The sequence below is a fragment of the Leucoraja erinacea genome, chromosome 8 (genome assembly GCF_028641065.1).
Source record: "Leucoraja erinacea ecotype New England chromosome 8, Leri_hhj_1, whole genome shotgun sequence".
NCBI lineage: Eukaryota > Metazoa > Chordata > Chondrichthyes > Rajiformes > Rajidae > Leucoraja > Leucoraja erinaceus.
Window position 1 is genome coordinate 15,949,062 of NC_073384.1, and position 26,692 is coordinate 15,975,753.

The following is a 26,692-nucleotide window of genomic DNA, read 5'->3' on the forward strand; positions in this document are numbered from 1 at the left end:
TTCAATTTTATCTCTCATTCATGCAACACAGTTTCTACAGAGCACTGGAAGACTGTATCAAGGAAAGCCAATCCTTGTTTGCCTTTCACCTTGTTTGTCTTTGCCCCTTTCAATTCCATCTATTTCTACTTTGCACCCAACCAGTCAAATAGGAAGTTATGTGTCCACTTGTTTTCCCAGCTATCGATCATGCTCACCATTCATCCTCCATCTACTTATTTATTATCATCTCTCCACAGTCAAATCTTGGTTCGTACAGCTATCCGTTCAACAAAGGTAGACACAAGGTAAACTTATGCGGTCAGGCAGCATCTCTGGAGAAAAGGAATTGGTGACATTTCAGGTCAAGACCTGTTTTCAGACTGAGGAATAGGTAACATTTCAGGTCGAGACCCTTCATAAGACTGAAGAAGGGTCTCCACCTGAAACGTCACTTATTCCTTTTCTCCAGAGATGCTGGCTGACCCACTGAGTTACTCCAGCTCTTTGTGTCCATCTTCGGGGTAAACTAGCATCTGCAGTTCCTTCCTACACATCCTGTCCATTCAACAATTTTATTTCCTTGGCTCCTTTATATTTATTCTCCCATTGGTTGTTTAGGCAGGCAGTCAGCAATTAGGATATACAACCAGCTAGAAACGCAATTATGCTAGTTTATCGTGAATATGTTTCAGTTTAGTTTATTATCGCGAGTGTACCGAGGTACTGTGAAAAGCTTTTGTTGCGTGCTAATATATACCTCTAGATATCAAATCATCTAGGCCATTGAGTATACATTTGTTCGAACATTACTTCAGACAATCCACCCATTCAACCAAGCATCCAACAATCCAGTCTAATATCCAAATAGATAGCCAACTAGCTATCCAACCAGATATCTTCAAGGGTATCCAAGGTTATTCATCAAGATGGATAGTGAGCCATATTTCTGTTCAACAATCTAGACACTGATTAATCCAGTGAACAATGCTCCCATTCAGCTGGGAATTCATTTATCCCACCAACTGTCAAGTAAATCATTCAACCAATTAGTCCACAAACAATCTATTCATCCACTTAGCTGGTCATAAATCAATTTATGCACGTCCAATTAAGCTGTCAGCTATATTTGGGTCATTCAGTTACACCTTGACTAATTAGCTGAACTACTGGTAAACCTAGTTTATCTAATCTGTATCTATTGAGTCCTTCCCCATCTGTCTGAAATATCCAGTGCATACACCTGACAGGCCAATCTATTTACCATCCATCTATGTGTCTGTCCACTTGGCAACAATCCCCTCAGCCTGCCAGCAAATTAGGTGTAAAGCGAAATACTGAGCCAGCCACCTGTTTGTTTATCTAGCTTTTTTGTCCTTCAGCACATTGGCTTATTCATTATTTCCAAACACACAACTGTCCATCCAGTTATTGGAACTAGTGAGTATCTTTCTGTGGATTTAGTCAATTTGCCACAGATGGTCACCCATTCCTTCTCTCCAGAGATGCTACCTGTCCTGCTGAGTTACTCCAGCTTTTTGTGGCCATATGTGGTGTTAGCTTGTTGTCGTCCTTCTAACCATATCCCAATAGTCTGTTCATCCATTTATCAATGCATTTTATACACTTCATCTCTCCATTAACCCATTGAGCCTTTCATATTTCCATCCTACAAATGTGAAATATGCCCATTCGTAAGACTAGCCAGTCAATCAATGATCCAGTCGCCCATTCTTCTCTTTATTTATTCCACCTAGACATTGAAACATAGAAAAATAGGTGCAGAAGTAGGCCATTCAAGCCAGCACTGCCATTCAATATGACCATGGCTGATCATCTAATATCAGTACCTCATTCCTGCTTTCTCCCCATATCCCTTGATTCCTTTAGCCCTAAGAGCTAAATCTAACTCTCTCTTGAAAACATCCAGTGAATTGGCCTCCACTGCCTTCGGTGGCAGAGAATTCCATAGACTCTCTGGATGATAAAGTTTTTCCTCATCTTAGTCCTAAATGACCCACCCCTTATTCGTAAACTGTGACCCCTGGTTCTGTGCTCCCCCAACATCAGGAACATTTTTCCTGCATCTAGTACAGGGGTTGGGTGCCTGCGGCCTTAAGGCCTTAAGGCCGCGTGCGACTTTCTAGGCCATTAAGTGCGGCCTTTTGAATGAATCCAAATTTTGTAGAACAAATCCTTTTATTTTTATTACTATGTTTTTGTTCGTCTTTTGTTATTTTTATTTTAATCTTAAAATGAACATATTTAAAATACCAAAGAGTAAAAGGAGATTCAACGTAATAATCCTCTCTGCACGAAAAATGCTTTCTTGCTTTTCAACCACTTATTGCTGCAAATCTACATTCTCCAACCTAACCTAAATCAAGACGCCCTTATGCCCCTGTCCCACTTAGGAAACCTGAACGGAAACCTCTGGAGACTTTGCGCCCCACCTAAGGTTTCCGTGCGGCTCCCGGAGGTTCCCGGAGGTTTTTGTCAGTCTCCCTACCTGCTTCCACTACCTGCAACCTCCGGCAACCACCTGCAACTTCCGGGAACCTGATAGTATCTCCTGACGAGGGTTCGAGCATGAGTGGCCCGTGTTTAGGCTGACGCCACAGCACACTCTTTCATGCTTCCATGGACCATCCCAGCTGTGTCAAAAAGAGGAAGTGGACGATATATAGAAATCTACAGCACAGAAAGAGGTTTCCTTAGGCCTCTGCCCGCTGTTAGAACAACTATTTTTTGACTGCCTTGTCATTGATGGTAGGAAAGATCGACTGTAATAAGAGCTTCCGCCTTCTTCACTCATTTGGTTGCTGAATTACAAATCCAATTTAGAGGCTGAAACAGATTCCTCCACTAATCCTTAAATCTGTGGAGTCCAATTATTGACCTCTACTGAGGGAACTGGGTTTTGCCTACGCCCTTTGTCTGGGCCTCTCAAAATACTTTCCTCGGTCTCCATTGTTCCAAAAGAAAACAACCCCACCCGTCTTCATAACATTGCCCAATCATAGCAATGAACTTTACATTAGGCCCCAGAAAGAAAGGAGATGGAATTGTGTGTTTGAGATATAGGTTTCTTGTGGGTGTGGTGAGGATGTGGTGGTATTGGAGTGAGTTGGAGGTGTGGTGTGGTAATAGGGTAAAGGTGGGCGTGGGAGTAGATGCGGTTTGGTGGAGGGGAGGTTGTGGAGATGGGTTTGGTTGGGGTGGGTTGTGGTGGAGACATTCTGGGGTAAGGGGTTGATGGGCATGCGAGTAGGATAAAGATATAGTAGGATGAGAGAATGTGCTGAAAATGTTGGGGATGATGGTATTATGGGTGTGACGGGGCAGTGACCCTTATAGGCAGGAGTGGGAGCAGTGATAGTGAAGTTGTTGATTAAGCCATTATTTATTACATGCACACAGTAACATGGACAGAATGCAATGCCGTGAATGATATGCCAATTAGATACCCTTTAATTATAAGCACTGAATCAATCACATAGCACCTGCATCCTCACTGAACATCTTCTGTTTTACATCAGAAAGATAAGTTCTGCCTATCAGTATATTACCATCAAAACTTTCCATTTCAGCAGCACTGGGCTGACCATAGAGTGAGGTGGGAAGCAAGCCCCAGCTGTGACTCCAGAGGTAACATCCTTGCCTCCATCAGAAATTTTCAGACAGATTCTGCTCCTTGAGAGTAGCTCCAAGAATCTTGACACCATCCAGATCAAAGCCCTGTGTTTATTTGGCACTCCATCACCCACCCTAATCCTTCACTCACTTCACCAACGTTTCATTGTGGCTGCGGTGTGTGTCTTCCACAAAATGATCAGTTACTACTCACCCAAGCTCCTCAAACGCAGACTATACCACCGAGAAGGACAAGGCATGGGAACACCATTACCTGCTGCTTCCCCTGCAGGCCATACACTGTCCAAATGTGGAAATATATTGCTGGTCCTTTCTCAACACTGAGTTTAAATCCTGGAACTCCCTCCCCAACAGCACTGTGGAAGCACTTTCATCAGGACTGCAGCCTTCAAGAAGGCTGAGGGTCATCAATAAAGTGAAAAGCCACAGTCCTTTCTCTTGGGTGGTGGCATCTAAAACTAGAGGGCATAGCTTTAAGATGAGAGGAGAAAGATTTAAAAGGAATCTGAGTGGCGAGTTTCTGGCTGAGATGACAATGCATACATGGGACGATCTGCCAGAGGAGGTGGCAGCAGCGTGTACAATTTCAACACTTAAAAGACAAGTGGACAGGTACTTGCATAGGGAAGTTTTGCAAATGTTTGAGGCAGACACTGGTAGGTGGGAGTAACTCGTTTGGGCATGGATGGTTTGGGACGAATAGCCTGTTTCCATGCTGTACAGCTCAGTGACTCTAGGAAGGTGGGTAGGCATTATCTATTCGGGCATTTAGGCATAAGCAATAAATTTTAGTTTAGTTTAGTTTAGATATACAGCATGATAACAGGCCCTTTGGCCCACACAGTCCGTGCTAACCAGCGATCACCAACCTAGATGCAGGCTAGATGCAGGAAGATTATTCCCAATGTTGGGGAAGTCCAGAACTAGGGGTCACAGTTTAAGGATAAGAGGGAAGTCTTTTAGGACCGAGATGAGAAAATCATTTTTTACACAGAGAGTGGTGAATCTGTGGAATTCTCAGCCACAGAAGGTAGTTGAGGCCAATTCATTGGCTATATTTAAGAGGGAGTTAGATGTGGCCCTTGTGGCTAAAGGGATCAGTGGGTATGGAGAGAAGGCAGGGATAGGATACTGAGTTGGATGATCAGCCATGATCATATCGAATGGCGGTTCAGGCTCGAAGGGCCGAATGGCCTACTCCTGCACCTATTTTCTATGTCTATGTTTCTATACACGAGCTCTATTCCTACACACAAGGGACAATTAGGCATAAGCCAATTAACCTACAAACCTGGGATGTGGGAGGAAACCGTAGCATCCGGAGAAAATCCACATGGTCACAGGGAGAACGTATAAACTCCGTACAGACAGCACCAGTAGTCAGGATCAATCCCTGATCTCTGGCGCTGTAAGGCAGCAACCCTACTGCTGCATCACTGTGCCATCCTTAGTGCTGGTCTTGTGAATAACACTTAATATCAATAAGTAGAATATGAACACAAAACTCTTGGCTGTCACTGAGGGAGTGCACTATTGCCAGAGATGACTTTCAGTAGATACTGTAAACCGGGGCCTTCCTACATTCATAGATGGACTTAAAAAAAATCCTCCGATAGTATGAAGAAAAGTATTTCTCCCCTGGGTTCTGGCCAATAACTGTACCAAAACAAAGGGCTGAAGAAATTGCTCGTTGTGAAATCCTGCACAAAGTGAATATGAGAACCACATTTCTCCAAAACACTTAATTGGCCATGAAATATTTTGGTCATTATCACTTGCAGTTATCTCTTTCAGATAACTCAGTGAAAGGTTATCTGAAATCTCAATGCTGAACCGCTGGTGTGGACTCTTATACATTGGCGAGACCAAACGTAGACTGGGCGATCGCTTCGGTGAACACCATCGCTCGATCCGCCTGGGCCTACCTGATTTCCTGGTTGCCAAACACTTTAATTCCCCATCTCATTCCCACATTGACCTTTCTGTCCTGGGCCTCCTCCTTTAACCAAGTGAGGCCAAACGCAAATTGGAGGAACAGCACCTCATATTTCGCTTGGGCAGCTTATGACCCTGAGATATGAATTTTGTTTTTTCTAACTTCAAATAACCCCTCTCTCTCCATCCCACCCCCACCCAGGTCTAATTTCAAAGTCTTCTTGTTGAGTTTCCTTGTCTGTAACTCATTTTCGCCTAACTCACAGCTTACAATGGCCTGTTTTCCTCATCATCGTTACTTTTTTGCATATTTTTCATCTACATCTCTCTATCTGACCGTTTATATCTCTCGTTTCATTTTCCCCTGACTCTCAGTCTGAAGAAGGGTCTCGACCCGAAACATTACCTATTCCTTTTCTCCAGAGATGCTGTCTGATCCGATGAGTTACTCCAGGCTTTTTGTGTCTAACTTTGATTCAATTTGGAGATTGATAATGTTCTTTTTACAAGGTCGCAGGAGTCACCACCAGCTGATCACAAGGAAGTATATTGCAAGAGGTGCAGAAGGCTGAGATCAGGGCACAATAAGGTACAGTACATCACAATACCGAGTGCAGGTCCCAAAGGTCGAGAGACTGACTTCATCACCAAGTCTTTAATTAGCACTCTCATTGAGGAAGACATTCCTGGGAACACAATATTGTTAAATAAACATGTACAGTAAAACTCCGATAATCCTGCACTCTCGGGGCTTCAGTCATGCTGGACTAGCTTTTCTGGACTTTTGAATGTTATTTCTTTAAGTGCCCAAGAGACTGCAGAGAGTGATGGACTCAGCCATGTCCAGCAAAGGCACTGCAGTCCCACCATCAAAAGCATCTACAAGAGGTACTGCCTGAAGAAGGTGGCACCTATTATCAAGGAATACCATGCATGCTGTTCCCTCTTCCCACTGCTACCATAAGGCAGGAAGAACAGAGGCCTGAAGTTCCACACCATCAGAACAGCTATTTTCCTACAACTATCAGGAACTAACTCACACAACCCTAATCTATGGCGGCAACAAAACATTTACAAATGACCTCTTGCACAACTAAGAACTTATTTGAAGGTACACAAAAATGCTGGAGAAACTCAGCGAGTGCAGCAGCATCTATGGAGCGAAGGAAATAGGTAACGTTTCGGGCCGAAACCCTTCTTCAGACTGATAGGGGGTGGCGGGGAGAAGGAAGGAAAAAGGAGGAGGAGGAGCCCGAGGGCTGGGGGATGGGAGGAGACAGCTCGAGGGCTAAGGAAGGGGAGGAGAGAGCAAGGGCTAACAAAATTGGGAGAATTCAATGTTCATGCCCGCCGGATGCAGGCTCCCCAAGCGGAACATGAGGTGCTGTTCCTCCAATTTCCGGTGTTGCTCACTCTGGCAATGGAGGAGACCCAGGACAAAGAGGTCGGATTGGGAATGGGAGAGGGAGTTGAAGTGCTGAGCCATCGGGAGGTCAGGTAGGTTCTTGCGGACTGAGCGGAGGTGTTCGGCAAAATGATCGCCCAACCGCCGCTTAGTCTCACCGATGTAGATCAGCTGACATCTAGAGCAGCGGATGAAGTAGAGGAGGTTGGAGGAGATACAGGTGAACCTCTGTTGCACCTGGAAATAACTTATTTGTCTATTTTTGCAGTCTTTTCATAATAATAATAATAATAATAAATTTTATTTTCGGGCGCCTTTCAAATCTCAAGGTCACCTTACAAAGATTAAACAGAAGAGAAAAAAAACATATAGTCGGAGAAAAATAAATAATAAGGACATCATCAATACACAAATTAAAGATAGAAATCGCTCCAAAGACACAAAATAAAAAAAAATGAAAAAACACAATGTGAAGAGGGAGCAGCGGCAGCTAAAGCGCGCCAGCGTCCACGCTCTCTTCCGACAGCCATCTTGGACACAGACTAACAAAGTACCTTACACACAGAAAAATCATCCCCCCACAGTGGTTACCACTGTGGGGGAAGGTACAAAAGTCCAGTCCCCAACCCCAGTTCTCCCAAAAGTCAGGCCTATTAAGGCCACCGCTGTTGCCTCAACGGAGGCCCGATGTTCCTGGCCGTTCTAGCCGGGTGGTCTTGCCCCGGCGTCGGGAGAGTCCTCACAGTGGCTGGGCCACCTGGAACGGCCACTTCCTAGCAGGGGATTGTCGGCTTCCGAAGCCGATAAGGACGCACCGTTGGAGCTCCAAGGCTCCCGATGTTAATGTCAGCGCCACCCGCTCCGCTCCGCAGACCCGCAGCCCGGAGGTGTTGTTCTCGGCGGTCCAGCTCACCGGAGCTCCAGCGCATCGATCCAGCGCGGCAACCCAGGCAAGGCATCGCCCACTCTGCTCCGCGATGGCGCTCCAGCGCAGTGCCGCCACCGAAGCCGAGGTGCTGGGCGGTCCCCACCAGGAAACGGCGCTCCAAGCCCGCTGGTAGGCCACGAGGACAGGTCGACGGGCAGCCCAGAGAAAAAGCTGCCTCACCTTCCAGGTAGGGACCTAGAAGTAAGGTTACCTCCTTCCCCCCAAAATAAGAAGTCGATTTCTCCGAAAAAACGACGAACAAAACTAACTAAAAACTGAAAAAAAAATGAATTAAACGGACGGCTGCTGATTAGCAGCCATTCCCCAAGATGGCTCCTCCTCCTTGTTTTTTTCATGTCTTGTAGAATCTATGTGTAATTTATATATAATTTGTTTTTGTGTGTTGTCTATGTGTCTGTGATGCTGCTGCAAGCAAGTTTTTCATTGTACCTGCACCTCACTGTACCTATGCATGTGACAAACTTGATTTGATATCACTTTTATTTTTACATGTTACATAGCGGCATTATAAATTTGCCAGTGAATTCAAGTAAGTTTAAAGGGAGTGGGAAATATACAAGCATTCTAGATCCTCAAGATCGACACAAAATGCTGGAATAACTCAGCGGGACAGGCAGCATCTCTGGATAGAATGAATGGGTGAAGTTTTGGGTTGAGTCTGAAGAATGGTGTTGACCCGAAACGTCACCCATCCCTTCTATCCAGAGATGCTGCCTGTCCTGCTGAGCTACTACAGCATTTTGTGTCTATCTTCGGTTTAAATCAGCATCTGCAGTTCCTTCCTACACATTCTAGATCCTCACTTAGACTCCAAACTGCCTCATCCTCTCGACCAAACGTGTTCTGGGCCCCGTCCCCAGCGCCGGACAGACACACGCAGCCCACGGTCCAGATCCATCCCGGGTCACACTTCCCGATCACATTCCGCACCCCCTGCTCACATTCCGGTCCAAACAGTGAGACAGATGCCAGACCATCAGAACTTCCCATTCCCGATTAGCAGAGTTTTACAGTAAATAATTGGAGGGACAGAAATGCAGTTGGTTGTGCGAGACTCTGATAAAGTCGGAACCTGTGCTAGTTTTTTCATTCAGAAGCTTTATCTGCACACCTTCATATTGATCTGCCCAAACAATGCCCATGGTGTCAGTCACAAGTCACGACCAGCAGTCCTGACCATGTCAGGAGGTCAAGGGCTCATGTCCTAGTCTCAACACTGCAGCGCAGACTGTAACTCTAGTGCAATACCATGGGAGTACCGCTTTGTTGGCAGAAGCAGCCTTGCAGATGAGCTGTCCGTATCAGGATGAAGATAAGCACAAAAGACTGGAGTAACTCAGAGGGTCAGGCAGCATCTCTGGAGAAAAGGAATAGGCAATGAATCTGGTCGGAACCCTTCTTTAGACTGAACGTCAGAGAAGATCAGTACAAAACAGTGCCGGCAACAGACGACAGGGCGGCATGGTGGAGTAGCGGGTAGAGTTGCTGGCGTACCGTGCCAGAGACTGGAGTTTGATCCTGACTACGGGCGCTGTCTGTACGGAGTTTGGAGGTTCTTCACGTTACTGCGTGGGTTTTTCCCGGGTGCTCTGGTTTCCTCCCACATTCCAAAAACGTATAGGTTTGTAGGCTAATTGGCTTCGGTAAAGATTGTAAATTGTCCCTAGTGTATGGGATAGTGCTAGTGTATGGGGTTCGCTGGTTGGCGCACACTCATTGGGCCAAAGGACCCATTTCCATGCTGTATCTCTAAACTAAACTAAACTAAACTAAACTAAACTAAACTAAACTAAACTAAACTAAACCTCATGGAGTCCATAATGGCCCATTATTGGCTAGAGAAGATATGCTAATAACAGGAATACATGGCTGGAAACACTGGAACGAGTAGGATGACTAGGGTGGGGGAGAAAGGGGGAGTGGGTAAAGAATACAGGAGTTACTTGAAATACGAAAAATCAATGTTCATATCACTGTATTGTAAGCTGCTCAAGCAAAATATGAAGTGCCGTTCCTCCAATTTGCATGTGGCCTCAGGCTGCAACTGGATTGCAACCTTGTCATGGTCGGGGAGCTTGTGTGTCTCAGTTACCCCTGGAGCTATGCCAGCGGGAAATTCGCCTCCTGTTACGATCTCCCATGCTGGACAGGTCGAAGGGTAGAGGCGAGACGAAGAGCAATGCACTGGTCCTCCAGATTGGAGGTTGAGCACAGGGCTAACAACCCTGTCTCGTTAAACAAATATATCACCGAAACAGCAACTGAAGGAATCAACAAGGAGTGGATGACCTTCGTTGCTGCCCTACATGCCAGGAGGTATAATAGGCAGTAAGTAAGTAAGCAAGTCAGGCGAATCAGGACCCTTGCGTGACTTCGTAGATGAATGTGAAAAGTCACATGGCATTTTTCACCATGGACATGGAATGTAATCTCACTTGATTTGGCCAAAGTCCTTCCCTCAATCATTTTTTTTACATCTGCTTACAGGTGTCCTCGGGTTACAATCGCCCAAGTTATGGATATCCCTCCATTCAAACGTGCTGCCATAATATTATTAAATGATAAAATCCAACTACATATATACATCTGTTCCTCTCTCTCTCTCTCTCTATGCCCTCCTAGTACTTGCTCTTTGCTATCAGTCTTATGTGATATTGATTCATTACAATATTGTGGAGTTATGGTTACCACATGAAATGATTTTTGTGTATTTTCCAACATGGATAAAATCGACTTACAGACGTCAGCCGAGATGAGCCCACTCATTACTGAGGGAAATCAGAATTTACTCATTCTATTGGTGGGACCTTACTGTTCGAAACTCACTTTCTATGTTTCCAACATTGTAACTGTGATTCTTCAATGGACATAAATCTCTCTGGGTTGGTGCTAAATAAATGCAGTTAATTCAACTGGAATGCTGGAGGATGCAAGAAAACCAAATAGAAGTATAAGATATTATACAAGGCAGAGATAGTATAGACAGAACCTTTATCCCAGGATGGAGAATTCAAATACCAGTGGGCAAATCTTTAAGTTGAGAGGTGCAAAGCTTAAAGGAGATGTAGGAATTAATTTACACCGAGAGTGGTGAGTGCCTGGAACACGCGTCCAGGGTTGGGGGTGGAGGTGATACAATAGTAGCATTTAAGAGACTTTGGGATAGCAATATGGATATGCAGGGAATGGAGGGATATAGATTATGTGCAGGCAGATAAGAATTAGTCTTAGCAACATGTTCGTCACATATTATAACCATATAACAATTACAGCACGGAAACAGGCCATCTCGGCCCTACAAGTCCGTGCCGAACACTTATTTTCCCCTAGTCCCATCTACCTGCACTCAGACCATAACCCTCCATTCCTTTCCCATCCATATACCTAACCAATTTATTTTTAAATGATACCAACGAACCTGCCTCCACCACTTCCACTGGAAGCTCATTCCACACAGCTACCACTCTCTGAGTAAAGAAGTTCCCCCTCATGTTACCCCTAACCTTCTGTCCATTAATTCTGAAGTCATGTCCTCTTGTTTGAATCTTCCCTACTAACAATGGAAAAAGCTTATCCACGTCAACTCTGTCTATCCCTCTCATCATTTTAAAGACCTCTATCAGGTCCCCCCTTAACCTTCTGCGCTCCAAAGAATGAAAACCTAACTTATTCAACCTTTCTCTGTAACTTAGTTGCTGAAACCCAGGCAACATTCTAGTAATCTCCTCTGTACTCTCTCTATTTTGTTGACATCCTTCCTATAATTGGGCGACCAAAATTGTACACCATACTCCAGAATTGGTCTCACCAATGCCTTGTACAATTTTAACATTACATCCCAACTTCTATACTCAATGCTCTGATTTATAAAGGCTAGCACACCAAAAGCTTTCGCTACCATTTACCATGTACGTCCTATTTTGATTTGTCCTGCCAAGACTTGGCACCTCACACTTATCAGCATTAAACTCCATCTGCCATCTTTCAGCCCATTCTTCCAAATGGCCTAAATCTCTCTGTAGACTTTGGAAATCTACTTAATTATCCACAACACCACCTATCTTAGTATCATCTGCATACTTACTAATCCAATTTACCACACCATCATCCAGATCATTGATGTACATGACAAGCAACACAGATCCCTGAGGCACCCCACTAGTCACCGGCCTCCAACCTGACAAACAGCCATCCACCATTACTCTCTGGCTCTCCATTCAGCCACTGTTGAATCCATCTTGCTACTCCTGCATTAATACCCAACAATTGAACCTTCTTAACCAACCTTCCATGAGGAACCTTGTCAAAGGCCTTACTAACGTCCATATAGACAGCATCCACTGCTTTACCCTCATCAATTTCTCTAGTAACCTCTTCAAAAAATTCAAGAAGATTAGTCAAACATGACCTTCCAGGCACAAATCCATGTTGACTGTTCCTAATCAGACCCTGTTTATCCAGATGCTTATATATATTATCTCTAAGGATCCTTTCCATTAATTTACCTACCACTGAAATCAAACTAACAGGTCTATAATTGCTGGGTTTACTCTTAGAACCCTTTTAAAACAATGGAACAACCATGCACAGTACGCCAATCCTCCGGCACTATTCCCGTTTCTAATGACATTTGAAATATTTCTGTCATAGCGCCTGCTATTTCTACACTAACTTCCCTCAATGTCCTAGGGAATATCCTGTCCGGTCCTGGAGACTTATCCACTTTTATATTTTTCAAAAGTGTCAGTACTTCTTTTTCTTTGATTCTCATAGTTTCCATAGCTACTCTACTTGTTTCCCTTACCTCACATAATTCAATATTCACACAGAGAGTGGTGAATCTCTGGAACTCTCTGCCAAGAGGGTAGTTGAGTCAGTTCATTGGCTATATTTAAGAGGGAGTTTGTGGCCCTTGTGGCTAAGGGGATCAGAGGGTATGGAGAGAAGGCATACGGGATACTGAGTTGGATGATCAGCCATGATCATATTGAATGGCGGTGCAGGCTCGAAGGGCACATGGCCTACTCCTCACCTAATTTCTATGTTTCTCCTTCTCCTTGGTGAATACCGAAGAAAATAAATTGTTCAATATCTCCACCATCTCTGTTGGCTCTGCAGATAGTTGTCCACTCTGTCTCTCTAATGGACCAATTTTATCCCTTGTTATCCTATTGCTATTAATATAGCTGTAGAAACCCTTTGGATTTACTTTCACCTTACTTGCCAAAGAAACCTCATATCTTCTTTTAGCTTTTCCATTTTATTTCTTAAGATTATTTTTACATTCTTTATACTCCTCAAGCACCTCATTTATTCCATGCTGCCTATAATTATTGTAGATCTTTCTCTTTTTCCGAACCGTGTCCAATTTCCCTTGAAAACCATGGCTCTTTCCAATTTTTACTATTTCCTTTCAACAGAACAGGGACATAAAGATTCTGTACTTTTAAAATCTCCCCTTTAAATGTACTCCATTTATCTTGTACATCCTTCCCATAAAACAAAATGTCCCAATTCACTCCTTTTAAATCCTTTCACATCTCATCAAAGTTAGTCTTTCTCCAATCAAAAATCTCAACCCTAGGTCATGTTCTGACCCTCTCCATAATTATATTGAAAGTAATGGTATTGTGATCACTGGATCCGAAGTGCTCCCCACGCATACCTCCGTCACCTGACCCGTCTCATTACCTAACAGGAGGTCCAGCACTGCCCCATCTCTAGTGGGTACCTCTATGTATTGCTGCAAATATTGTGAGCCGATAGGCCTGTTCTTGTACTGTTCTGTTCTATGTTCTATCTATTTCTCAATGCCCACATTTTGTGAGGCTCTGTGTTTATCCTGACCAACTAACTGATTGGATAAGCTTCAAACTGAATTTGTCTTGTCTCAATATGGTTTATTTCCTCAGCATCTACTTCCCCAGTGTTATCCTTTCCTGATCTGCAGAAGGACTAATTGTGCTGTCCATCCTGAAACTTCAACCACCTGTTGGGACATTGCAGGCACATAATCTCCCCAGAGTGAGTGAGTTACAGGTGAATCTGGGGCAGATGGGGCTGCCTCGTCCTACTGACTTGTTGCTTTTGGGGTGAAAATGGAGGGGGTGAAAATGGAGGGTACATTTGCACTGCTCCTAAAGCCTCTGCCTCACAGCTCCAGCTACCCATGCTCATTCCTGACCACTGCTGCTATTTGTGCGGAGTTTGCACGCTCTTCCTGGGTTTCCTCCGGGTATTCTGCTTTCCTCCCACATTCCAAAGATTAAGGATGGTTAGGTTACTTGACCATTGGGACATATCCCTACTGTCAATAGATGGTTGAATCTGGTGGAGGTGATGAGAATATGTACCAGGGAGTATTAATGGGGGATAGACACAAAATGCTGGAGTAACTCAGCGGGACAGGAAGCATCGCTGGAGAGAAGGAATGGGTGACATTTTGTGTCAAGACCCTTCTTCAGAATTGATGTCAAGGGAGTGGGCGGTGCATAGATAAGGAAATGTATAGATAAGGAAGTGTAAATTGGGAAAGCAAGACAAAGGGAATGGTGATCAAGGAAAATGTAGAATAGATCATTGTTAGTTGGGAGAAGGTAACAGAGATAAAATGTAGTAGGAGACAGCAAGACTGGTCTGAGAACTGAGAATGGGGAGGGGATGGAGAAAGAGAGAAAGCAAGCGTTACTTGAAGTTAGATAAATCGATGTTCATACCGCTGGGGTGTAAGCTGCCCATGCGAAATATGAGGTACTGTTCTTCCAATTTGCGCTGGGCCTCACTCTGACAATGGAGGAGGCCTGGGACAGAAAGGTCAGTGTAGGAATGGGAGGGGGAGTTAAAGTGTTTTAAACTAGCATCTGCAGTTCCTTCCTACAGAATTAATGGGGGAATGGGGTTGCACTGTGAGCTAGCATGGACTCACGGGCCAAATGGCCTTCCTCTAATTATAACTATAAAGGAGCTGCAGGCCAAGTGTGAGAACAACTCAATAGCCAGCACCCTAATTCCATTCCCACACTAGACATGTCACAACTTGATTTGAGTTGAGGCAGGTGTGTGGATTTGAATGTTGCCCTCAAGGCTACCAGCGACTGATTTCATAGTGGTTCAGGTGGCCTAGGGAACATCCTCAGATTAGACCTCACTGGGGCCGGGCTAATATTTGCTCACATTGTGTCCACGAGCCAGCTGATGAGATGAGCCACTCTGCACATAAACAGCGAGTGCTGTGTGTAGGGAGGAACTGCAGAAGCTGGTTTACACCAAAGATAGACACAAAATGGTGGAGTAACTCAGCGGGTCAGGCAGCACCTCTGGAGAAAAGGAATAGGTGACGTTTCGGGTCGAGACCCTTCTTCAGACTGAGTGCGGGGAGAGGGATATAGAGATATGAAGTGGTACAAAGAACAACAATTTGTGAAAAGATCCTTGGTGCCCTGGCTATCGTTTATCAAACCAAGAGCAGATAATGGGGTTGTTCTTTGCACTTCTTCATACCTCAATTTTAACTCTCTCCTAACTCGCAGTCTGAAGAAGGGTCTCAACCAGAAACGTCGCTCATTCCTTTTCTCCAGAGTGTTGTTGTGTACTGTGGTAGCAGAGATCTATGTCCATCTCTGACCCTGCAGATCCAACATGCAATTCCTCACCAGACCGTACAGGGATATTTTGCACTGACACAAGTGACTCAACTGCACAATCCCGTACATCTCTGGTTGAGGACAGGGTCTGCAGGATCAGAACTCCTTGCTACTGAACGAATGGAAGGAGCCAGGCAGCCAATAGCAACTGTGCTTGCACCTTCACATCCATGCTACATGACTCACCCTGCACTCCTTCCTCAACCTCTCTCTATTTACATCTTTCGGGCCGTGTGTAGCTGTGCTCGGAAGAGGTGGGGATAGTGATGCAGGTGCTTGTTCGGGGACACTGCACGATAGGAGACTGTTCTTCCATTCCTGAGTAAGCAGACAAAAAAAAGTGTCAAATAACTCCTCCCTATTGCACCAACCGCCCTCTCCCGCCCCTCTCCCAGCCCCACCTCCAATTATGTTCTGAAGTTCTTGGGTTTGTCAGCAGATGCTACGGTGGCACCTGTATTTCTGCATTCCCTATACTGTGACACCAAAGGAGTGCCACACTGCCGGAGATACGTCCGTCAGATGGTACGTCAAACTGTGGCTCTACCTGCCCTCACGGATGGACTTCACAGTTATTTAACACCACTATTTGTGAAAGTAGCAGTGGGATTTCCTTGGTGTCCTTTATCCTTGAACCTTCCAACCACAGAGAGTGGTGAATCTCTGGAATTCTCTGCCACAGAAGGTAGTTGAGGCCAGTTCATTGGCTATATTTAAGAGGGAGTTAGATGTGGCCCTTGTGGCTAAAGGGAACAGGAGGTATGGAGAGAAGGCACGTACAGGATACTGAGTTGGATGATCAGCCATGATCATATTGAATGGCGGTGCAGGCTCGAAGGGCCGAATGGCCTACTCCTGCACCTATTTTCTATGTTTCTATGTAAAAGCAGATAATGGGGCGGTTTATTCCCTGGAAGATTGTGGGAGCTTTCTATGCAAAATAGCTACTGTGCTTCTTTACTCTCAAAGTGACCACAGACAAAAGTAAGTCTCAATTCTGTTATGTTACGAGTTACAAAAAGTGCTGTGTTCTAAATGAAAAAGACTTTCTTCGTCTTGATGCCATTTTAAAAACTATTACTGTGTGGAAAGGTTTTGAGAAGAGGTTGGCAATTCTGAATCGATCGTGCATCCAAGGTGTTCCCAGTCACACAGTGATCCCTGGGGCTGTTTCTATTATGACAATGTGAATTTGGGTCACCTTCTGTTGCCACAAATGAAACTTTCTTTTCCACATTCCTGATTAACGGCTTCACCTTGAATATGAGAAAGAGTGCTGTCTTAGCTTGACTGGGCGCGTGTTGGTTTTAGCTGTTTACTTGCCTCAGCTTCACACATATCTTCAAATCAAGTCTCATCATTCCCACCCCACCGTGCTCCATCCCTTCAACCCTGCCTATAATATTCCTTCCCTACCCCTGTAACCCCTGTTCACCCTAGGTAAATTAAAAACAAAACGGTTCTGTCTCTAATATTAATTTTCCAAGTACATATTTATATTGATATGTGATTTTTTTTTCATGATTTACTAATGTGACCTGGTCAGTTTTGAATTGGGGATTGTGAGAGATAATCAGACACAAAATCAGAGGGATGACCAAACTTTTACCTCCTCCCAACTGACGCATGGGAGGCCTTTACCACAGCTTTTTCCAATCGTACAGCGGCCATTAACACCCACAACAGGACCATCAGAGGAAAGGGTCTTTAGACCCAAAGCATCAGGGAAAACCCATGTGCTAAAGGGGAGAACATGATAACTCCACACAGACAGCACCGGTGGACAGGATCAAACACTGGATCTGTGAAGGAGCAACACTACCTACTGTGCCTCCATGCTTGAAAGTGCACACCACCAGACCCAGGAACAGCTTCTTCTCCTCAGTTATCTGCATTCTGAAATGTCCTTCCATAAGCTAGGATACAGTCCTATTCACCTCTACCCCATTGCAGACATTAGACTTTGTCTATGTAACTGGTGTACTACAATGCTATATTCTACACTCTGCATCTTCCACTTGGTAGTTGTACTTGAGTTCAGCTAGATTGTATTTATGTATAGTATCATCTGATTTGTTTTGCATGCATGCCAAACAACGCTTTTCAATGTACCTCAGTATACAAGTCAATATAAACCTAAACTTAAACTTTGCCTATGTGTAGAATCACTTGAAATTAGTGAATTAATCTCCCTTATATTTTTGTGAGCAACTCCAGAAAAATACCACAAAGGCATTAAAACACTTTGTAGGTTGTACTGATTTTCGAATTTTGTTTAGATAGCAGAGAATGTTGGAGAAAAGGCAAAAGGCAGTTTCACTGAGCAGGGGTGGTCATAGGCCTAGACATTATGTAATTAAAACCTCCAGCAATCTCTCCAGCCAGACTCTGCAACCCTCACCAGGCTTTGGATAAAATAAAGAAAGAGAAACTGTTCCATCTGCCAGCAAGGTCAGTATCAGTTGGACACAATTGGCAGAAGAATGTAAAAGAAAATAGTTTTTGTAGTTTGGAATGAATTGCCTCAAAGGGAATAGGAAATTTAAATAAGAGAAAAAAAAATCCCTGAGTTACAGGGATCAACTCAGGGCAGTGCACACTTTTTACAGACTACAACAGAACTTGATGATGTATCTTCGAATCATAGATTTAAATAGTACGGAAACGGGCCCTTCAGCCCAATTTGGCCATTCCGACCAAGTTAATTTACTTGAGCTAATCCCATTTGCCTGCGTTGGCTCATATCCCACTATCTTTCCTATCCATGTATCCGTCCAAATGTATTTGAAATACTGTAACTGTATCTGCCTTGACAACTTCCTCTTGTAACTCACTGACTGCCTTTCGCAGCTGTGCTGATGCACCCTGTATTTTTGTGAGAGTCATTGGGTGCATCAAGGTTTTTTCTCCTGGGTCACTGAGGTGTTGGAAGACTTTTCCAGTCTTGCAGTGCTGATAAAATTGTAAGTCATTGTAAGTCATACCTTCAAAGACAGTATTGATTGATGACCATGAGTGTTGTTTGTTGGTCACAGAGTGTGTCATGTGAGAGAAGGATGCTACGGCCACTGAGTTTGATCCACATGACTACCTTTCCTTTTTCCCTGACCCATTATGTGCAAGAATGTTTACATAAAGTGTGGTTGACCTGCTCCATTTCCGTGGGTTATGTTCAAGCAGGGAAGAAGGTCTGAAGGTTTATTATCTATAAGGAGAAAACGCAACCCGAGTCTCACACCTTCTGCTCTAATCTCCAATCCTTTGTCCCAATCATCTGCCTATCAACCCCCCCCCCTCTCTCCTCACCTGTGCCCATCTATTACCTTACATGCTTTGTCCTGCCTCTCTTCTCTTTCAGCTTTCTACCCCCTCCCCTCCCCCCCATAATCAGTGTGAAGAAGGGTCACCTATCCACGTCCTCTAGAGATGCTGCTTGACCCGCTGAGTTACTCCAGCACTTTGTGCCCTTTTGGGCACAACTCGATGTCAGAGCTATTTTTGGCCCATACTTTGCATCAGTAACTGGCCCTGCATCATTACACGATATTACAGCAATCTTACATTTGAAACACTTTCAAAATATCAGTGGTATCAACATTTCAATGGTTAGTTACAGCCTGGATACAAGCTGCTCTGATGTTACAATTTAAGCCTCCTGTCTTACATATGCTCCTGAGTGTGAGCATATTTTGTAAGTACCCTGGGCATCTTTGTTGAAAGGGTATGCCCATGCTGAACAAATTTAGCTAATACTTTAATCTACGGCACCACAATAATCCCAATTTGTGTCAGGAATCAGATATAAGAAAAGATACAAAATACTGGAGTAACTAAGTGGGTCAGGCAGCAACCCTGAAGAACATGGATAGGTGACATTTTGGTTCCTATCCATGTTCTCCAGGGATGCTGCCTGACCCGTTGAGTTACTCCAGCATTTTGTGTCTTTCCTTGGTAAACCAGCTTCTGCAGTTCCTTGTTTCGACAGGAATCAGATATTTGTACCTTGCCTTCCAAAGGTTAACTGAAAAAACAACCAGTAAGATGAGGTTCAACAAGAAACAGTAAATAACTTTTCTCTGCAAAATGTGAACACAAAAATCAGCAATAATGTCATGCCAGTAATGTACAAATTCTCATCCAAATCACCTTGTTTCCCCATCTGATTTTGCTTGGAATCTGGTGACAATTTACTCTTGCAAGTTCTCTTTGACTGTTGATACTCCTGAGTCTATCTTATCTTAATTAATAACTGTTTGTGTGGCTGTGTCAACCACATGGCCAGCCAAATAATACCAGAGACCTCCCAACACAGCTGGTGTAAAGAGAATACCAGAGAGTTCCCATCACAATGGCTGAGATGGAAATCGGTGCAACAGGCTGAACATTTGCTGATTGTGAATACAAATATATATCTTCCAACCAAACAAGTAGCAGTGTGTGAACGTGCACCTCAGTCCTTGTGTTGGGGCAGATCAGGTTCACTGTGATGTCTTCTCCTTCCTTAGCTGAATATTACTGTACTGGACTCACATTGAGAACTTGGGAATATTTTATGAAAGTGGCCATTGATGAGTGTAATGGGGGAAAAAACAGATTAGTTTAAAGCATCAATGTTAGGTGCTTTTTTGAAAAACGATCAATATAATGGTGGTGGAGAATTGAAGGAGATTTGAAAACAAGATCTAACTAGTGGAGGGAAGAAGGGTGCATGAAACAGGAACAAATAAATTAGTATGTGCAGGAAGGAACTGCAGATTTGTGTTTAAAACACAGATAGACACAAAATGCTGGAGTAATGCAGCGGGGCAGACAAATGAAGTAGTGGTGTTTTATGACAGAGAGGGTACAGAAATTAAAAGATCAGGATGGATGATGGGGAGAGTTGAGGTGTGTTAAGAGGGTGTGAACAGTAGATTGCTGGAGTCTTCAGTTGACCTGATGTCAAGGACACAATGGTGAACCAGCAGTGGGATTTGGGACAGCTGATAGAGAGACATGAGTTGGAAGCCCACATGGCAACTGGGGGACTTAAATTCAAGTAATATTTTTATTTAATCTAGAATTTAAAACTAAAAGCTACTCTCGGGAGCAGTAAAGTCCAGGATTGTTGTAAAATCCCATCTGATTTACCAGTGTCCTTCAGGGAAGGAAGCAACGCACTTGACTCTGAACCCCCTCAGCTCTTTTACTTATGGAGAATAAATGCTGACTTGGCCAGTAATGCTCTTTACTCTCCTTTGAGGTCCATTTTATGAAGTAATAAATATCTTTTTTAAATAATATGTTTTGGTACAGGGTGAGGGTGCTATTATAGTTGAAGCTTTCTGTCCCTTGTTCCTGGTATGAAATCTGACCCGCTAGGAGTGTTTACCATGATATTACGCACAACATTTAATTAGGAAAATCCTGAGAAAAAGTACATTTGATTCTCTACGGTAGACAAAAATGCTGGAGAATCTCAGCGGGTGAGGCAGCATCTATGGAGTGAAGGAATGAATAGGTGACGTTTCAGGTCGAGACCCTTCTTCAGTTTGAATCTCTACAAGCACGTCTGATGCAGGCAAAGAGTTGCAGTAGTCGGACCATTTCCACTAGTACAGCAGGTTTAAAGTTCTCTTTTTATAAAACGGCCACCTGACAAGAATAGGAAGAATTTTCCTTCATTGGTTATAGAGCTAATGAGAAGAGGTTGGGGGTCATTAATTTAACACAGACATCCGGAGAAGGAGGAGGGAAGAGAAAAAGGTTCTTCACACGCAGGCCTGGATAGACTCGGCTTCACATGCAGGACTGGATAGACCCGGCTTGTACTCGCACGTATTTAAAAGATTGAGCAGGGATCTTATAGAAACTTACAAAATTCTTAAGGGGTTGGACAGGTTAGATGCAGGAAGATTGTTCCCGATGTTGGGGAAGTCCAGGACTAGGGGTCACAGTTTAAGGATAAGGGGGAAGTCTTTTAGGACCGAGATGAGAAAAACATTTTTCTCACAGAGGGTGGTGAATCTGTGGAATTCTCTGCTACAGAAGGTAGTTGAGGCCAGTTCATTGGCTATATTTAAGAGGGAGTTAGATGTGGCCCTTGTGGCTAAATGGATCAGGGGGTATGGAGAGAAGGCAGGTACAGGATACTGAGTTGGATGATCAGCCATGATCATATTGAATGGCGGTGCAGGCTCGAAGGGCCGAATGGCCTACTCCTGCACCTATTTTCTATGTTTCTATGTTTTGCCCCATGGGATGGTCACAACAGTGATCTTTAACCAGACAAGTGACAGGTTGTCCACTGCATTCCAGAGCCAACTCACACCATGGTCAGTGGATACTGAGCAATGTCTGCTTCAGGGATGGTGAGACCAGCATGGTGTAAGCTGCCAGACAGCTGCAGGAACCATGAACCAGGAGATGCGCTTCCTACAGCATTGGTCCGAGTGGACTATACCGCTACAATTGTTTAAATATTTACTTTTGGGATGTGGGCATCAGCTGCATCCAGTGGGCCAGGTAGGTAAGGTACATGCCAGCCAGGTAAGATATTATCCCTGAAGATGAGTGAATCAATTTGAATGCCAATTACCCAGTTTAACACAATGGAGCTACGGATCCCAGTATCTTGTCTTCTGCATCTCTGTACTGTCCCCACAACAGAGGCATGCATGACTGAGTGAGAGGAATGATTATACATTAAAACACAGGGCTCTCTCAGTGCAAGGCTGGAGCTCCTTACCTCGCGTTGCTGGCGGTAGTTTTCTTCCTTTTAAACATGTCGAGCAGGCTGTTGGACCTGCAAGCCACCTTCCCGTCACCCACGTGCATGCGCACCACATCCGAGGTGGTGAACGCACTGCGGACATTGCGCTCAGGCTTGGCGATGATGATGTAGATCTTTGGCGTGAACATGCAGCCCAGGGCCACCGTCACGCTTAGACTGACCGAGAAGCTGGTGGTGATGATCTTATAGTTGCTGCCAAAGTAGATGGGGATGAAAGCCAGCCATATGATACAGGTTGTGTACATGGTGAAGGCTATGTACTTGGCTTCATTGAAGTTGGCGGGGACGTTCCTCGTCTTGAAGGCGTAGTAGGTGCAGCTCATGATGAGCAGCCCGTTGTACCCGAGGGGAGCCACCATGCCCAGGTTGCTCGTGTTGCATATGAGGAAGACCTCGTTGATGCTGGGGTAGGAAAGGACAGGGTTAGGGGGCTCCAGAATCAGCAGCGTGACCACAATGGTCAGCTGAACGCTGATCAGTATGGAAGCAATGATCAGCTGGGCCCAGGCGCTCATGAACCTGGGCTTCTTCGTGCAGATCTTCTTCTTACTTCCGGCCAGGATCCTGGCGATGCGGTTGGTTTTGGTCACCAAGGCGGAGTAACACATGGCGGCCGAGAGTCCCACCAGGACCCTCTGGAAATAGCAGGAAGCCAGAGTCGGCATGGCCAACAGTGTGAACGGGCAGATGTATCCCAGGAAGATGCCGGCCAGGATGATGTAGCAGAGCTCCCGGCTGGAGGACTTAACCACCGGTGTGTCCCTGTATAGCATGAAGATGAGAGTGACAAACATGGTGGCAAGGATCCCGAGGCAGGAGAAGATCACGGCGATAGCAGACTCCACATCGCTCCAGTGCAGATGCTTCACATCAAGCATTTGACAAGCTGTGCAACAATAGAAAGAAATAAAAGGTCAAAATAATATTTAAAAACTATTTAATATTTAAAATCGGATCTTACAGTTGCGAACCATTTTCCTTTCCCATCCTATTCGGAAAACAGACCTTTCTGTTATGGACCTCTTCCATTATCACATTCTAACTCGAGGAACAGCCCTTATATTCCACTTGGATAGCTTATAACCCAACAGTATGATCATTGAATTCTCCATTTTTAGGTAAACTAACAACCTCCCCTCATTCTCTTCCTCCTCCTCTCCCCCCCCCCCGCCCCCACACAATGTGCCCCTCCCGAGACTCGCACATATTTCTCCTCTCCCCTCCAACTACATTCCTTCCATGGCTTCACAATTCACGACTCTTCAATCCTTTTGTCTCACACATTTATTTTCTCTCTGGTCTTTTTCCAACCATTTGCCTATCAAAACTCCCCCTTGCCTGTGTACACCTGTTACCTGCCATGCTTTCCTCTCCTCTCTTCCAGCATTCTTCCCCCTCTCCATTGCAGAAAGTGGTGAATGCAACCCAGACCATCATGCAAACCAACCTTCCTTCCACTTACTCCATCTACACTTCATGCTGCCACAGAAAGGCCACCAGCATAATCAAGTATGGATCTCACCCTGGTCTCTCCCTCTTCTCTTCCCCACTCCCCCAACAGGCAAGAGGTACAGAAGTTTGACAATACATACGTCCAGATTCAGGGATTGATTCTTCCCAGCTGTTATAGGGCAACCAAACCATCCTATCACCATCCAGAGAGCAGTCCTAACCTACAATCTTTGGAGACCATCAAACTATCTTTAATTGGATTTTATTGAGCTTTATCTTGCACTAAACATTATTCCATTTACCCTGTATCTGTACACTGTGGATGGCTTGATTCTAATCATGTGTAGTCTTTTTGGCGACTGTGTGGCATGCAACAAAAAATGTTATCGCTGCACGCTGGTACACGTGACAAGAATATACTAAACAAACCACATAACAAACAACTATAATCAGTCTGAAGGAGGATCCCAACCCAAAACATCATCCATTCATGTTCTCCAGAGACACTGCCTGACCTGTTGAGTTACACCAACCCTCTGCATCTTTATTTTAAAAATTGCTTATTTCTTTAAGTGATTTGCTGCCAAATTTTAGTTAAAATGTTCCTGTTAAGAATTTTGGTGCTAAAATGTTTTTATTTTACTTTTTGTGCACATTTTCAACACCTTATAGCATCTCAGGTTGAGGTCTTTTATTCTTGTTGAATGGCTGGGAAAACGGGCCCATTTTTAAAACATCTAAAGGCCCATCAATCTAGAAGAACATGAAGACTCTCAGAGTGAATCTGGGCAATGAAGCCAACAGCTGCTCTCATGGACTACTCATCTATAATAAGATACCTGGCATGAAGGATTATCAAACTCCATGATCCTGTTTATGGATCACTGGATGACGTGAGAAAATCCTGATTTGCCAACCACATTCAAACGCATAGTGATCAAAAGGCAAAGTGCTGGAGGAGTTCAGTGGGTCAAGCAGCATCTCTGGAGGTAATGGACAGACGACTTTATTCGAAAGTTGAGAAAAGATCTTCTCATTGCCCTGGCTATTACTAATGGAACATGGGACCTTCCACAGCCCCCTGAGATGTCCCATTGCAGGGGTGCTGCCCATATCTCAGGCCAGTTCCCTGAAAATGTTGTTACCTGTGAGGTCATGGTTCGGCCACCAGCCCAGATCACAGGCTCTGCACGTGAACTCATCCTGCATGTATTCATTCTCCTTGCATGTTGTGCATATCCAGCAGCAACTCACCTCCCCCTTCCGGATAACCTGCCCAAGGCAGAAAGAAAGAGAGAGAACACCTTGGTAGAACATGAGGAAATGTTTGGAGTCACCTAGCAGTACAGGAGAGAGGAGAGAGAGTGACCACTGACAGAGTGAAATTACTTTTTTACTCCAGGTTCCCATTGAATAAAAGGGAAACAAAATCCAATTGGAAGCAGTAGCTGATCCCAGCAAGTTGGCCAACCATCAGAATGGCTTGTGGCCCAACGTTGGTTGAACTCACCTTAATCTGTCCTATGGTGCATGGTTCACTACAGACAGAACGCACCATCTTGGTCATGTTCATCTGAAGCTTGTTGTCGTTTAGGTCCAGCAACCCTTCGTACCAAGTCCCTATGTTCACGTAGCCGTACAGACCATTCTCTGTAATTTGAAGATTCATAATATCATACCTGGCAATTTAAAGAAGAAGTTTAACTGGGACCGGTACTCTCTGGTGTGGATTTCTGTAGTGACCCCATTGTGGGGAAGGACTTCACTCAATGAGAGTGCGGGTCCTGAAGATAGGCTCTAACTCACACTCTCTTTCAGGAAGACTTCCCGCTGGCTGCACAAGGTTGTTGAATAGAATAAACATGCACAGTAACGCTCCTGTAATCTGGTGGCCATGGGACTTCAAATCTCCAGACTATTGGAAATTACTCCAATTAAAGGGCAAACATTTTCATTTTTTGCTCAGTGGTATAATAAATTTCCCAGCGAACTTCTAGACCCCACCACTGACTCTTGTAGTTCCATGCATGTTTGTCCACAAGCACTGGCAGCTTTATCGTCATACGCTTCTACCAGACCATGATTAACTCTGCAAGAGTTCCCTGGAGAGCACTGGCAGAACAGTACCGCAGCTCATCCATGGAGTTGTTCTCATCAACTGCTACTGTGTGTCACCACCCATTAATGAGTGATCTGCCCCTGCATCAATCACCAACATCACTGGAAGACCAGTTCCCTTCGCCGTGACCATGTGTTCGCCAGTGCTTGGGTTTGTGCCGCTGTCAGTGAGCGTAACATCAATTCCTGATGTGTCTAATGAGCTTTCAGCACCCTGATAGTGGAGGACCCCTCTCTGTGGCCGCTTTCCACTGACCATTCTGGCCTTTCTTGCCTTTTAAGGTCAATGGGACCCAAGGATCTCCCATGAAAGGGACCTCACAGATCACCAAAGGAACATTTCCACATGTTCCGTCTCCAAGACAACGGGAAAATCTGCTTGTTTTCCTTGAGCTCCCAAGTGATCCAATACCTCTCCTGCTTGCAGTTATCACAGGTCTACTCATGGAAGCTCATGCTCTATTTTCCTCCCATCTTCCTACTCCCTCGAGGCAACATCCAAGAATGGGATAATATGTTTTTTTTTTTGTTGTTGTACACAGAGACAATTTGAGGTGGAGCTTTTAGCAGAACATACCTTACTGAAGGCGGTTTAACTAACAACTGAACTGCAGTGCCCGATGAGCAATGTATTCAGGTCAAATCATGTGGCACATATAGCATTTAAAGATAATGTTACACTTACACATTTTACATACACACCTCTTTAATAGAACCTCAATTGAATTGGGTTTTTAGTGGATGAATAGGTTAAGATGGAACTTAAATGATATCAAAGCAAAATT

At 44.5% G+C, this 26,692-nt stretch overlaps 1 protein-coding gene across 1 annotated transcript in view; it reads right to left on the reverse strand.

Moving 5' to 3' along the window:
• The window catches only part of LOC129699352 (metabotropic glutamate receptor 1-like), a 186,311-nt gene that overhangs the window by 9,066 nt on the left and 150,553 nt on the right, over window positions 1-26,692 (reverse strand). Inside the window, exons 5-7 of the mRNA XM_055639051.1 lie at window positions 25,300-25,468; window positions 24,935-25,061; window positions 22,293-23,223 (exon numbers count right to left, since the gene is read on the reverse strand). Of these exons, the coding sequence (XP_055495026.1) occupies window positions 22,293-23,223; window positions 24,935-25,061; window positions 25,300-25,468 (1,227 nt within the window). The remainder of the gene's footprint in view (window positions 1-22,292; window positions 23,224-24,934; window positions 25,062-25,299; window positions 25,469-26,692) is intronic.